Source organism: Molothrus ater, chromosome 6, assembly GCF_012460135.2.
Source record: "Molothrus ater isolate BHLD 08-10-18 breed brown headed cowbird chromosome 6, BPBGC_Mater_1.1, whole genome shotgun sequence".
Classification (NCBI taxonomy): Eukaryota; Metazoa; Chordata; class Aves; order Passeriformes; family Icteridae; genus Molothrus; species Molothrus ater.
In genome coordinates this window covers 25,813,661-25,827,360 of record NC_050483.2, presented here as the reverse complement: position 1 = coordinate 25,827,360, position 13,700 = coordinate 25,813,661, and the positions used below count along the sequence as shown (strand labels likewise).

The 13,700-nt window shown below is 47.9% G+C and overlaps 1 protein-coding gene across 4 annotated transcripts in view; it reads right to left on the bottom strand.

Annotated features, from left to right (window-relative positions):
- Positions 1 to 12,823, bottom strand: part of MAPKBP1 (mitogen-activated protein kinase binding protein 1) — a 101,865-nt gene extending 89,042 nt beyond the window's left edge. The window contains exons 1-2 of one of the 4 annotated variants that reach the window (XM_036383284.2): positions 12,632 to 12,823; positions 11,489 to 11,832 (exon numbers count right to left, since the gene is read on the bottom strand). In XM_036383284.2, coding sequence (XP_036239177.1) covers positions 11,489 to 11,605 — 117 coding nt within the window. In that variant the 5' untranslated portion in view covers positions 11,606 to 11,832; positions 12,632 to 12,823. The remainder of the gene's footprint in view (positions 1 to 11,488; positions 11,833 to 12,631) is intronic. The other 3 variants (XM_036383283.2, XM_036383280.2, XM_036383281.2) reach the window with 3 other exon arrangements.
- Positions 12,824 to 13,700: the final 877 nt, after the last annotated feature.

Here is a 13,700-nt window from a genome sequence, read left to right as displayed (position 1 = left end):
CTTTACATCCATTGGGTAAAACGAACCACTCACACTCATACTACCTCACCACACAAAGTTAAGCACATGCTGAAGCACCCACAGGAATGGTGCCAGAGTTTGCATTCAGTTTTCTTTTAAACCTTTCAAGGTCATCACAACTCTAGAAACACTACAAAGAGTTGTGTAAGACTGTGTACATTACAGCTGCAACATAATACCACTGTCACTTTATAAGCAGGGGAAAAGATCAGGCTGTAAGTTACAGTACTAACAGGCACACTAAGAAAAGTAACGTACACTGAACCAGAACAGAGTATGGTCTTCGTATTAAACACACACACACAGAAAAATAGAAACACAATCATACCATCATCCAACCAGGCCTCAGCATTTCAGTACACTCTACAAGGCAAAACCCTGCTTGGCAGCTCTTTACAGTACTTTCCTTTCTGGGGATCTGAGAAAAGCATCCAAATGAAATTGCAGTAGAGAGTGGGAGAGCAGGACATGGGACAAAACACAGGCAGCAGACCTGGAAGTAAATTCTTCTACCAGAGAGATGGCTGCAATGCATAGGCAGCATTCCCTTTGCTGTCCAGAGACAAGACCCTCTCCCCAGCAAGGGAAACCACCCACTTTGACATTCTATGATGGATTTTGTTTCCAAGCCCTTCTTTCTGTCCTAACTGCTTCTGCAGCTACAGAGATCACTGATGATTTATAGTTCTGCCATCTCTTCTGTATGAGAGCTCCTCAACTCAACTAATCCCAAATGCTACACAAGTATGTTTCAGGCCCCCAACTCCCCTCCCCACAATCCAGGGCAGGAATACCAACCCATCTCTGTCTGGACAGTTATAGTACTCTGCACAGCCTCCTCCTCTCCTCAGCCAGGGCTGCCGGCTAAGGAGGGCCGGGTTGCTCTTCCCAGTACAACAGGCCCTAAGTGCCAGAAAAAACTAGGAGCAGAAAGAAAGAGATTATTTTGCTTGCCAACAAACCTTTAGGCAGTAGGTGATGAGTGTTCCCAATTGTTTTAAACCTCTGGAAAATACTGACAGCAAAACTAAATGCCTTATTGCAACAAGCACTCTTCCCAGGGAAACATCACATGAATGTCCACAGCAAGCAGTATTTCTCAACCCCTGGTAACCTCAGAGGTCCCCAGGTGCCCTGTAAAACACTTCTCTTTCACCAAAGAGGCAGATTTTTCCAAACGAATGAGACAATTCAGTTTCCCTGGCAGAAATGCAAAGCCAGAAGCTGCCCAGTGCACCATATCCCCTACCATGGAGGGCAATGTTACTACACACAGCAACCTGGTGGCCTTTCCCAGCCTTGATGGTCAGCCTAGAACTTTGGTCACCAGAGTTATACCATGAAGGTTCAGGCACTGTCTGAAACAACACAGACTCTGAGCATATTATAGAGGGTTATTATATTATAGACTGAGAGCTTGGCTGTCTCCTTTTCCCAAACATATGTTTAAACTAAGCTTTGTAGGCTTACCAAGGGCCAGAGGCCCCTGGCAGTGCAGGGCCCTCCCCAGGCACCAGATACCCACAGAGCCATAGGCAGGGTCAGAGTGCCCCTTCCCAAGCACACCACAGCATGTCCACAGCCACAGGAGGCTGCAGCACCTGGAAGAAGCCAGGGCAGAAGCCATGAAACTGCCAGCCAGCAGGCAGACCAGGCCATGCAATTGTGGCCTGGGTGCTGCATGGCCCACTGGCTCTCACCCCAGCTCCAGCAGGCCGTGTAGAAATTCATTAATCAGCCCCCTGGCCATTTTATGAACAGCTGTGTTTACACACTGACTCTCCTGGGCAGAGATGTTCATTCCAAGGGCCTGGAGCAGCTTCGACGCACAGCAGAGATAGTCCAGGCACTGCACCTTCTCCCCCAGCACCACACTCATTTTTCCATTGATGGCTCCATCAGAAAAGTATTTTTTTCAGGTCTCAGACATAAAAAAGCTTATTTGCAGCTTGCTACACAAAATGGGCTGAGAACTTCACAAAGCAAGTGTCCATAACCCACTCACCACAACAGTGATGCAGGAGACCTGTTCTCTCAGAAGTTACAGCCAAAGCAGGCAGTGGCAAGGAAGCTGAAGGAAGCTGCCTCTCACCCAGAGCACCTCACCCTCATCCTCCCCCAGCACCAGTTATTCACGCTGCTGATTGCGTGTTAATACATCTCAACAGCTTAGCTCGGCAAGCCTGCAGAGACAGGCAGCACAAACCACAGATTATCAGGGAGGAAGATTATCTTCCTGGTGCAGAGGACAGTAGAATCCCAATTCCAGCCTCAAAAGCTGCTCAGGCTTCTAGAAACAGCTACGTTCATTGAGGCCTACCACAGACTCAGAAATATTTTTTCATGCATTTCATTAAGAGCACTTTCTGTCATCTTGTATCCATTGCACTCAACCACCACTCCCATAGCAGAGTTTGGGGCACACACTGGGCAAACACTCTCCAGCCAGCCCTCATAGTTTGGAAAGGTACACAGAACCATATCTAAAGCCTATCTGGCCATGATTCAGTCCAAGAAAACTAGATGAGTTGGGACAAGATGGGCTTAAGCAAAAAAAGCAGATCCCAAATTTGTCAGTTCCAGTTTACAGTCAGCAATGCTTTTGGACCCAGCTGCTCAAGAAGGATGACACCCCCAAAGCAGGTTTGAAACAACTGTGCTCAGAACCATTATATCTAGTTCAACACTGGGAGAAAGCCAAACACAAGGAGTTATGCAGCTGTTTTAAAGCCCTGGACGCTGGGACACTTTGCACAAAGTGGAAAAGTATCCCTGTCTGTTTTACACTGAGGGAAAGAAGAGGCTCAAAGACAGTCTGAAGAGCAGAGCACAGAACCCAAAAACTTTAACTTCATTTTAAAAGAAAATTACAGAGCTCTATTTCAAGGTTCACTCTACCTTTATATAATTCAGCAGCAAAGAAACACTGGTTAAGAGCATGAAAAACATCAGTCTTAGCCCACACGAAACTCTTGAAGAAAAGACTAGTATTGATGAAACATAACAGACTCTTTTGATACTGTGTTACCATAAAGACAGCTTGGTTTTGGATCTCAGCTTGCTAATTCTTTCTAGCACAGGCAAGTGCTTAACCAAGTACACCCTGACACTCATGCCCTCTCAAGATACCTCTGAATCCATCCCAATCCCCTCATGGTTCCAGTCACACCATGGCTGTGGCCAAAGCACAGAGCACAGCGAGCTTCTGAACACCAAGACCTGCCACCAAATAAGTAGGGAGGTCTTGCAGACACTTCTTTCACCCTCAGTCTTATTCTATGTTTCAGCAGCATCTCCAGCATCTAGATTGCATTAGGGACTGTGCAACAAGCTCAGGCTCCTTTGGTACAAAGACTGGCCTGAGCAATGGTGCTTTTTTTTTTTGTAAATGAAAGCATCCCTAGTACAAACAAGACTTCAAAGGCAAGCAGCCCCTTATGTGCTACTCAAAGGTGAGCAGCCAGTTCCAAAGCCCTTGGGAGACCTCAAAGGCTACCACTCTGAGCACAGGAGAGGCAGCTAACATTTCAATACTGGCACTTCAAACAGCTGCCCCGTGCTGGGCCTGTCTGTCAATAGGGAAGGGTTTCTGCAGAGGCAGCACTGCTTTTCACAGTGCCTACTTGGGAGAAAAAACAGGAGCAGAAAGCTTTACAACTCTATATCCTTGAATCCATGGGCACTGCCTTTTAGTTGTTTTCTCCTTTCAGAAACTCCTTGATCTACCTGCTCTCAAGACATTTGTTTAATGTTATGACTCTCTACTATGACACAACCTCAGATAATCTACCTTTTTCCTGAGAAAAGTGTCTCTCAAGTCCACGATGGGGGAAATTTCAGACTAATTGTGCAAAGTGTCAGGAAGATAAAGAAATTTAAAAAGCATCACTGTAAGGAAGCAATGGCATTGTTAAAATTTCATTGGGTAAGAAATCTCATATTAGATGTTATATCACATTAGCTATCTTGACCAACTGTGAATTTTAATACTGTATTTGGGAGAACAAGCAGGTCTGACTTTTATTGCTATTGACTTGGAAACTCTGAATACACCAGTAGTTCATAGTCCTCTACAGTACTATTTTCAATCAGTTTCCTCACAGTAACTAACAACAGTACTGGTCTCCTGGGACACTAGCAAATTTACAAGGCTTACTGGGGTTTCCACAGCTCTAATTCTTATGGTGTTTAATCTGCTTGAGCTTGTTGGAAAGTCATCATCACCAGAGCTACTAAAATTGTTAGTGACAATAGGACCAAGTCAGCATCTACAACAGCACAGTTTGTGGACTTTTAAGCAAATAATCTTAAATGCACACAAGTCCCCCTCACATGGGAGAGATGAGAAACATCCCTGGTAATCTCCAAGAGGTTGGGCTTTGTCACTAAGGCTAGGACTTGGCCTTAGAGGATCAAGACTCAGTTTCTAGGTCTGCCTCAGACTTCCTGTGGGAGTTCGGAACCACATCTGTATAGAAAAAGCATGTTCCATTCCTTCCATCCCTTTAGTTTTTTAAACCTGAAGCTCCTCTGGTCTGGGTTTACTTTATCCCATCTGTCCAGTGCTCATCAAAGCAAGGTTGAGAGATGGGATGCTCCTGCAGTCTATGGTCATACAAATACTAGCAACGAGTCACATTTGCATTGATAATTTTGAATACAGATCACACAGCACAGCTGATTACAACAGCTGCAGGCCTCAGTTGCATTTTCCTTGCACAACACACAAACATGCTCAGGGCAAGGATAAGCAGCCCTGTGGTGAAGGGAAATAGTAGGAGGGTTTTCCAAATTGCAGTAGCCACCCTTTGGTGGGTACAACCTCAGCAGAGCCTGCAGGGTTTTGGGCACAGGGACCAGCCCACATCTGGAGCTGGGAACCAGAGCAGCAAGCATGCTGCAACCCTGCTGTGCACATACCAGAGCCCTCAGAAACTTCCAGCTATGCAGAGGCAGGTCTGTGAGGCACAAACACAAGCCTGAAGTAACTGAAACTGGGCTTGGTGATAGTTAATTATTCAGTCCTTAGCTGGGATCACTCAGCACTAATGTCAGGGCTAAGCCCTGTTTGAGTGCCATGTAAGCACCATTCCTGGCACCGAACATCAAAACCTTTGAAAAAAGCCAAAGAGTAGCTAGTATATGTTGTTTGCTTTCACTTACAAAGAAAATTGTACCAAGGCTTATCAAGCAACTTCTCCCCAGGACCTGATCAACAGGAAACCAAATATCTACTTCAATATTCCAGGCCATCAAAATGCTGACCACCACTTTCTCAGTCAAAAATGGAGGTGGTGCACTGTAGTTACTTTCCACTAGACACAGAGGACAGTAAAATAATATACAAGTCATTTCACAGGTGCTTACAGAACACTGATGATGGAAAATCAAATATTGGCCCAGCCTGGTCTGACTCCCAATCAACTTTAATTGCTCTGTCCCTTCTGAAACACATGAGGTGATACACCACAGGGAGAGCTAAGCATGCAGCTAGTGGAACAGATGGTACACTCTGAAGGAGGTCTCTTTCCACTGTGTCTGAGGATGCCTTTCTCCACCAGCCCCCTCAGCACCACAGTGAACAACAGCTCTGACTAGCAAGCAGCAAATGTACCACCTGCAACATCTCTGACCAGCCCTGATCTCTGCCATCTTACTATCCCAGCCAGGTCTTTGGCAAACACTACACTACACGCTTCACAGCCCATGGACAAAAGGGGGGATTCTGTGCACAGCTCACCCAGCACAGCAGGGACAGCAGTGTGAAACCTGCCTATGAGCCTCCCCAGTCAGGTTAGCCAAGTCCCGTGTGCCCTCTCAGAGGGCCCAGCTCATCTGAAGGAGGTGAAGAACAACATTCAAGGCAGGACCACAGCAGCTCTGAAAGGTTATACAGGTAAGCAGTCTATGACCATCCACAGGAAGCAAGAACTATTAAAACCTCTGAGGCAGATGACCTGGTTTGTGTTATTCATGCTGACTTCACCCCAGCACCTCATCATGCTCCTCCTGCCATGGAGACGTTTTCCTGCTGTCTTTCACAGTCAAGACAGCATGTGACTTAGGGGTGGCTAGAAGAATGGATCTTGCCAGCAATCTTGCTTCAAGACTGGCAAAAAGTATCACAGTGTTTTATGCATACAACTGCAGGCTACAAGACCAAATATGCTGAATTCTTTTTTATCCATTATACTTCAAGACCCAAAGTCAACTGGCACTGTAGTTCACCAGCAGAAAAACTCTGGCTTTGATATGCTCTGTAAGTCACATTTGACACTCATGTTTATACCATGGGAGCTAGCCAGATCACCCTGTAGTTTCAGGACAAGGCATCTCATTCACAGATTGAAGACTGGAACAAGAAAATGCTGTGTGTTAAACTATTCACAAACAAAGAGGCACCCTGAGCACCACATATCCAAGGGTAGAATAGGGAGGACCAGAGCAGGGAACCAAGCAGGGAAGCATTCAACCCCTGAGCTATGACACTCTCACCTGTTCCACAGACTCTATCTACAGATACATAAACATGCAACTGAAATGCAGGTCTGGCTATGGAGAACCCAACCAGCCTTTGTCCTGTGCTTTAAGCCTGACCAGAGACAGACATGAAACCCCTTCTATGTCTGAACAGCAGGCCCTAAACTGTTGAAGCAATTGGCTGCATTTAGACTGAGCAGTGCAGAGCTGTGAGAGAGATCCCCAGCTACACCTGGGGTCAAGCAATATTCATGGATGCTGAAGCAGAACAGGCACAGTAGCAGACATCCAGATCAAGGTTACAGGCACTCCCTCAGCTGTGCCCCTGGCTGCACTGGTCCCAGAGATGGGCTGAGCACTGCTCAGACTGCAGTGGAATGAAAAGCATGAATGGGGCAATACTGCACTGACTAGCTCCTCAAAAGCGCCATCATTTTGTAAAAGACCCTTCCAAATCCTGCCAAAAGAAAAGCAGACAGGCTGCTCCCTGCCTCACCCTCACAGTCAGGCTTCTCAGCCCTGCATCCAGCTCCCTGGGAACCCAGCAGGTTCTGCTGCTGCAGGACCAAGTTCCCAAAGACTTAAAAGAATCACACTCTGCAGCAAGCCTTAGCTGCACCTGAAGTGATTTAATAAGAGGTGATGATTTTTGGTGCATTTATATCAGTGAACTAAACTTGTCTGGTTTCTGGTTCTGTTACAGTTCAGGTTCAGCAATTCTCAGCTGATCCAGACCACCAGCAGTGGTCTGACACAATTCATGCTGGAAGCCACAATATTTTCAAACAAAAAGGACTGTGTGCTGAAGGCAGGAAGCTACAGTCAAGCCAGAAACATGACTACAATCTCCTGTGTCCAGGACAGCCTGTGGTCCCTGCTGAGATGTCAGGGGATTAAGAAGCTGGAGAACTCTGTTGGGAATGATAAGACATGAGGGGTCTGAAGCTTCCATGGATTTGCTTTCCTCTTAAATCCGTGCAAGCTCACTGGCAGGACACAGAAGTACATAGAAGTACTTGTTTCTACTAGCTGGCAGTAAGAACAGACCATGCCTCACCAAAGGAGGACAGGAAACCCTGTCCCACTAGGAGCAACTTAGTCAGGGCTCATTTTCAGAACTAAAGCTCTCAGTAAGTTTTTGCAGAGCCACCCAGTCCAACTCAGCATCATGGGGCAGGAACAGGCACTCCAGCTGCACATGTTTGCATGCCACTTGGAGAGGGGAGAGACCACAACACAACAGCTCTCTGCTGGATGACTTCCTGCTGAGGAATTCAGGTTTTAGTCAAAGCACTCTTTTAAACAGACAACTTGAAATATTTCTGGCTTAGAAAAAACAGCAGAGATCAAAGAAAACAGCAGCAAATTCCAAATGTGTTTCTTTGATTCACTGGCTTCCTGTTTCAGGGAAAGCCTGTAGCAGGTTTTGTAGCAATTTGTTTCTACATTGACATTCACAGTCTGATTTGACTAAGGATACCTGCACACACCATCCCCCCTGAAACAGGCACTGCTACATGGCACTGCTACATCAGTTAAAAAGAGGTTCATATTTACGAGTGTAGAGCTCAACAATACAAACAACCCCTGCAGGAACTGTACTTGCTTAGGTACATTACTTCTGTGAACAGGGTACTACAGCAACTAGGACATTTTAACAACGGGAGATGGGTCAGGCCTGAGCTTTCCCTCTGTCCTGATGGTGCTGCTCTGCAGGCTGATTCAAAGGCACTTAGCGCCCAGCTTTTAACCCCGTGTCTCTACTGGAATCACAAGCACGGTGACCAGATGCACGGCTGAATTTCTGGCAGGGCTAGTAATCCTCTAGAAATTGAATGCAGGCCAATCAACTTATCTGAGGAAATTTTAGCTTCCAACCGCCACACCAATACATTACAAATCCCAACAGTCAACAAGACTTAGACTTAAGTCACAGTACTCTAGGTCTATATCGGTTCAACACGAAAATTTGAGATCTGGAGAGCACAGCAAAAGTGGATTCAAGCCATGAACATGAAAAGAAGACACACACAAAAAAAGGAGAAGTCTAACCACAAAAGCTAGTCAGGCAGCAACAAAAATCAGGTCTCCCACTAAACAAAAGCTGTTTTCAAAAAGCAGTGACAAAACCAAACACTATATCCCATTTGTCAACAAGCTTTACTTAGAGCTCCCATTCATCCCTCCCTTTTCCTTTTTTTAAAAGTCCATGATCATCTATTGGCTCCCTAGTTTTACTTCTGTAGAGATCTCCTGGAGCTCTACAGTAAAACCATGCATTAATTACAGCAAGAAATTAGTCCTAGTCAAAGTCACAAAACAAGTTCTCTCTTGTACAGATCCCAAGTAACACACTGCATGTCCTGCACAGCCATCATGCAAAATATCTCTCCTTACCCACACTCCCCCTTCCACAGCAATGCACAAACAGGTCTCTGCAGAGCCAGCCTCCCACAGACTGCCCACGGCCAGCCCAGCAGTACACGGCTGCTTCACTGAAAGGAGGCAATTTCACAGGCCTTCTCTTCAGCATGACAAACTGCCCGAGGGGTCTGGCCCTAACCACTGAGACAGCTTGGCAAGCCTCCCACACCCAAAGGGTTCTTTAGGAAAGAGCTGGGACACTTCCCACTGGAGGGGAAAAAACTCAAACCACCACAGTTCATGGAAGTTTAAGTAGCGCCACCGAGGGTGCTTGTCCACCTTAAATCGAGCACGTGGTTGCAATAAAACGTTGAGGCACTCAAAGGGCTGTTGAGGGCTGGGTCTTCACCTACATCTGCATATGCAAAGCACAATATCATCTTTCAGGCTTTAATTTAGGGCAACAGTCCATCCAGCTCCATCCTATGTAACCAAGCAGCGTCCAGCTGTGATTACCAACTTCACTGGCCCTTCCATGCTTCCACCTGACCAGTTTCATACAGCTCTTGGAGCAGTTATTTCTCATAAAGTCCAAGAGACAAAGATGCCTCAAAGACTCCTTCCTGCAGGTCAGAAAAGATCCTTCAGGAATGATGTGTATGATGGTCACCGTTAGTCCCAGGGGTTTTTACACACACCAAATAGCAGACTGAAAGCTGTTTCTGTTATTTTAGAAAAACAGAACTGCTTCTCACCTTGGAAAGCAGAGGAGCACACATGTAGCAGAGGGAGTGTCTCCACAGATACCCAACACCTGTAAGATCTTTGATAAAGGGCACACTCCCTTTCACCTTGGCTCCTCCAGCTGGCCCACCGATGGCAGACCCTAACTCATCTGAGCTAATTCAGAGCAGATCACTTCAGGAAACCAACACCTGCACCTAACTCCTCATAATGCCAAACTGATTCTGCCAGCCAAACCCATTCTACCAGCAAACTCCCCATCAGTTCCTTTGCACCTCACTGATTAACGGCTCTCACTAATAAGATTGACAAAATCCAGCCCTGAAACCCAAATTTGATCATGCAGAATGAATCCATGATATCCCTCCCCAGGGGTTCAGACAGCCCTGGCTGCACACTGGGAGAGAGCATGAAGGATAAAATGGAGCTCTCCCAAAAGGCACATGTAAGGAAAGCAAAATGAAACATGTACCACAGAATACCCAGGGTATATAGCAGCAGGTCCCAGCCCTGAAAAGAAGTGTGCAGACCACAGAGCCAAAATCAAATGCCCACCATATGTGAGAGCACAAGTGGCTTTTGTCTCTTCCAGGAGAAGTCACTGCAGAATACAGACCAACAAACACTAACAAAGCACATTTCACCAGCAGTCCACAGGCTGCATGAAATGTACATACATGCACATGCACACACTGAGGTCAAGCACAAGCACCAAGGACTTTCCCCTAGACAACTTTGAGGAAGCCAGGCAGGTTTTTCTCTTGCTTGGCAAGAGAAGAATACTGTGTTCCTTGATATTAAAGAGCCATCTAAGGGAAACTCTGACCTGAACCAGAGTTCTGAGAACAGGATGTCATGCTGAGAAAAGACCATTTTTAGGTACAGTGTCATTTATTTCCCCTGAAATTTTAGGTACGCTCTTCGCTTCAAGAGAGAAATTTTGAAACATTACTGTTTTGAGACCAATGAATACACTTTTCAGACATGTATTACAAGCATTTCTTATTTATTAGCAAGTCTTCACAAAAGGGGAGGGATTAAGTTTTCTATTTATGGAGACAGAGAGCTACACAAAGGCTGAGTGATTTGCCCAGGGTCACAGGTGAATCAGTGGTAGGGACAGAACAAGGTGCCCTGACTCAGAGGTACCTGCTGTCAGCACAAGGCAATGCCACCCAGCTCTTGCACTCGCTGAAACCAGGCTTAAGTCATCCTCTCCTCATGACACCAGTCAATTCCCAGTCAGTGAGTGCCTGTCAGGAATTCTCCAAAACACCAAGAAGAATGATGGATTTTAAGAACCAATTATACCCAACAGAAGATAACCCCAAGGAAAGGAGGTCTGAGGCACACAGAGGAAAGCAAATCCCAATCTGTAGAACACAGATGCTATCTGAACAGATACCTCCAAGACATGTTTCACATCTTTCATATCATCCTTCCCTTCCCCACATGCTCACAGAACTCTCCTTAGCAGGGTGAGAGCAATTGCTACACACAAGAGGTGTTTCTGTATCTTCAGCTCCCAGTAATGCAGATTAGCAGCTGGTAACATGGAGGAAGAGGCAGCACTGCATTCCTCCTGTCAGTCATCTGTAATAACTCCACACACCACCGTGTGGGAAATCCCAAAAGCTTTCTGATACAGACTGGGTTTATATCACACAAGCAAAAAGAATACTTCAAAAGAGGGGCACAAGCTTTAGGAAGGATCTGCAGCAGAGCAAGGATCCCAACTAAAAGACAGACCAGTCACAGATCAGTTAGTTCTTCTGCATCACTCTACAGCTATACCAAGTCTCCCAAAGCAGCATCACCAGTACAGATGGAAAGTCATACAACAAAGTTAAAGCACACTGCTGCACCACACAGCACTCACCTTGCTGCCTATATCTTCTCGCTTGTTCCCAGGCTTGCTTCTCCTCAGCTTAATGGAAGGGGAGCGAAGGAGATTTTTGATCCGACTCGTTATCGTAGACCCTTCGACTGACATCATCTCCAGGTGCCACGGAGGTGTTCACCCCACACACAGGCTGTGCCTGGGGAATGAGCCCAGGTTTGAGGCAGAAACACCGATGTGCTCAGCTTGGTTCCCACGCATTCACATATCTCTCGGCAATTCTGCTCGGGAACTCCACTCCTGTTACACTGCAAAGCTATTCACAGAGGCTGGCAGACTTTCCTTTTGCAGATTCCAGAGGACCAAATCAACAGCAATCTAAACTGAAAGATGCACCGTGAGGCAATATGATATTCACAGTAAATTGAATTCTAGCCTCATTCTTTGCAAGAAATACGAATGCAAGCGCTTACAGAGATGGAGGCAGCATTACTATTTTCAGAGGTTTCCACACAAATTATCATCTATTTAGTATCAATTAACACACCTACACCAATTCCCAAATCCAAAATTTAGATTTTGCACTTCAATATCATCTTATGACAAAGACAAATATTCCCCCCCCTTGCTTTAGCTCCTTACATGTCCATTCCACCTTATGCTTCACAGCCTGGAAAGCACAATGCTGTACTTGACTATTAAACAGCGATTCGCAGAAAAACCTCGAGAATACACACGGGGGAGTTTTTAACTCTCACAAATCTATCTCTGCTTTAAGTCCACACGATTACATAGTGTGTGATATCAGATAATAAAGGCATTCGATGTTTCCACGTCCCCCCACCCCTATTTATAAAGTGAACCAAGGAGGCACTATAGCTGCTGCCAAGGATTACAGACCCCCGGCCAACACCTTCACCTTTCCCGAAGTAGCCGGTGGTGGCCGGAGGAAAGAGGGATGCAGTCAGAGCCTGCAGTGAATTATCCTCCCGGCTTCTGTGCAAAATGGGGGCGGGGGGAAGAAAAAGAGAGACAGAGAGAAGGGGAGACAGAAGCGCGAAGAGAGAAACGTCCAAGCCAGCACAGCCGGCAGCCTCCTCCCTGCGGCGGCAGCACTGCGGGTGAGGGGCCGCGCCTCCTCCCGCCGCCCCAGCGCGCCCCGCCGCGTAGAACGTCTCCTACCTGGCGCCCAGGAACGGCGATCCCGGCGCCCGCGGTGCCCCGCAGCGCCTGCCCATGCAGCCGGCCTGCCCCGAGGAGGGGCCGCGGCGCGGGCCGCCCCCGCGGGCGGGGCGGGGGCCGTCCCCTGGGCGGTGGCGGCAGGGAGGGGGCGGCAGCGAGGGGGCGCCTCCGCAGTGCCAGGTGCGGGCCAGGCGCCGGGGCCAGGCCGGGACTCGCCCGCCGAGCCCGCCAGCGCAGGGGCGCGCCGCCCGTTCGCCCGCCCCGGCCCCGGCCCCGGCCCCGGCCGCGGTACGGCGGCCCGCGCGGGCCAAACCGCGTCCCCGGGGCGGCGGAGGAAGACGGGCGGCACTGGCGGAGGGATCGCGGCTCTGTGGACGTGCTTGGGCTCTGTGGACGTGCCTGGGCTCTGTGGACGTGCCCGGGCTCTGTCGGGGGAGCCTGTGTTGGGCCGTGCCCAGAGAGGCCGCCGGCGCTGGTCGAGCTCAGTCGCGTTCTAATGGGGATCCGAGGGCGCGTCTCCCACGCAAGGGCCAAGCGAGACCCGGGGTCAAAGGCACGTTCGAGGCCCGTCCTACCGTGCCCGCCGCCCCTCAGGACCCATGGCTGCGCCCCTTCGCCTCCACCGTGCCCTGTCACCTTGTCACCCTGTCCATCTTTTCCTGGTTGAACCTGTTACTGTAGTGTCTCCGGCAGAAATGGAACACGGGTTAGCTTAACATCCAAACTTAATATGGTAGTTCCCAAAAATAACCAAACTACGCTTGCCAACAACAGCTAAGCAAATACGGAACATCCCTTGAACAACGACACCAGAAATCTGGAAAATTGGCCCATACATAATACAAGAGGTAGGACAACAGCAGATGTCATGTAACCCATCTTGGTCTCTCAAACGGGTTTAATTGTTGGTGTGAGTTAGTGTGTCTGCAATTCAACTGCACTGTCTGCCAACCCTCTGACTGTAGTTATTCCTTTCGAACAAAATCATTGACAAATTTGGTGTGCTTCCTTCCCCTTCAGAGTGGGCTCGGCACACCATGCCTGGGGTGTTTCTGTCACAGGGGGTGTC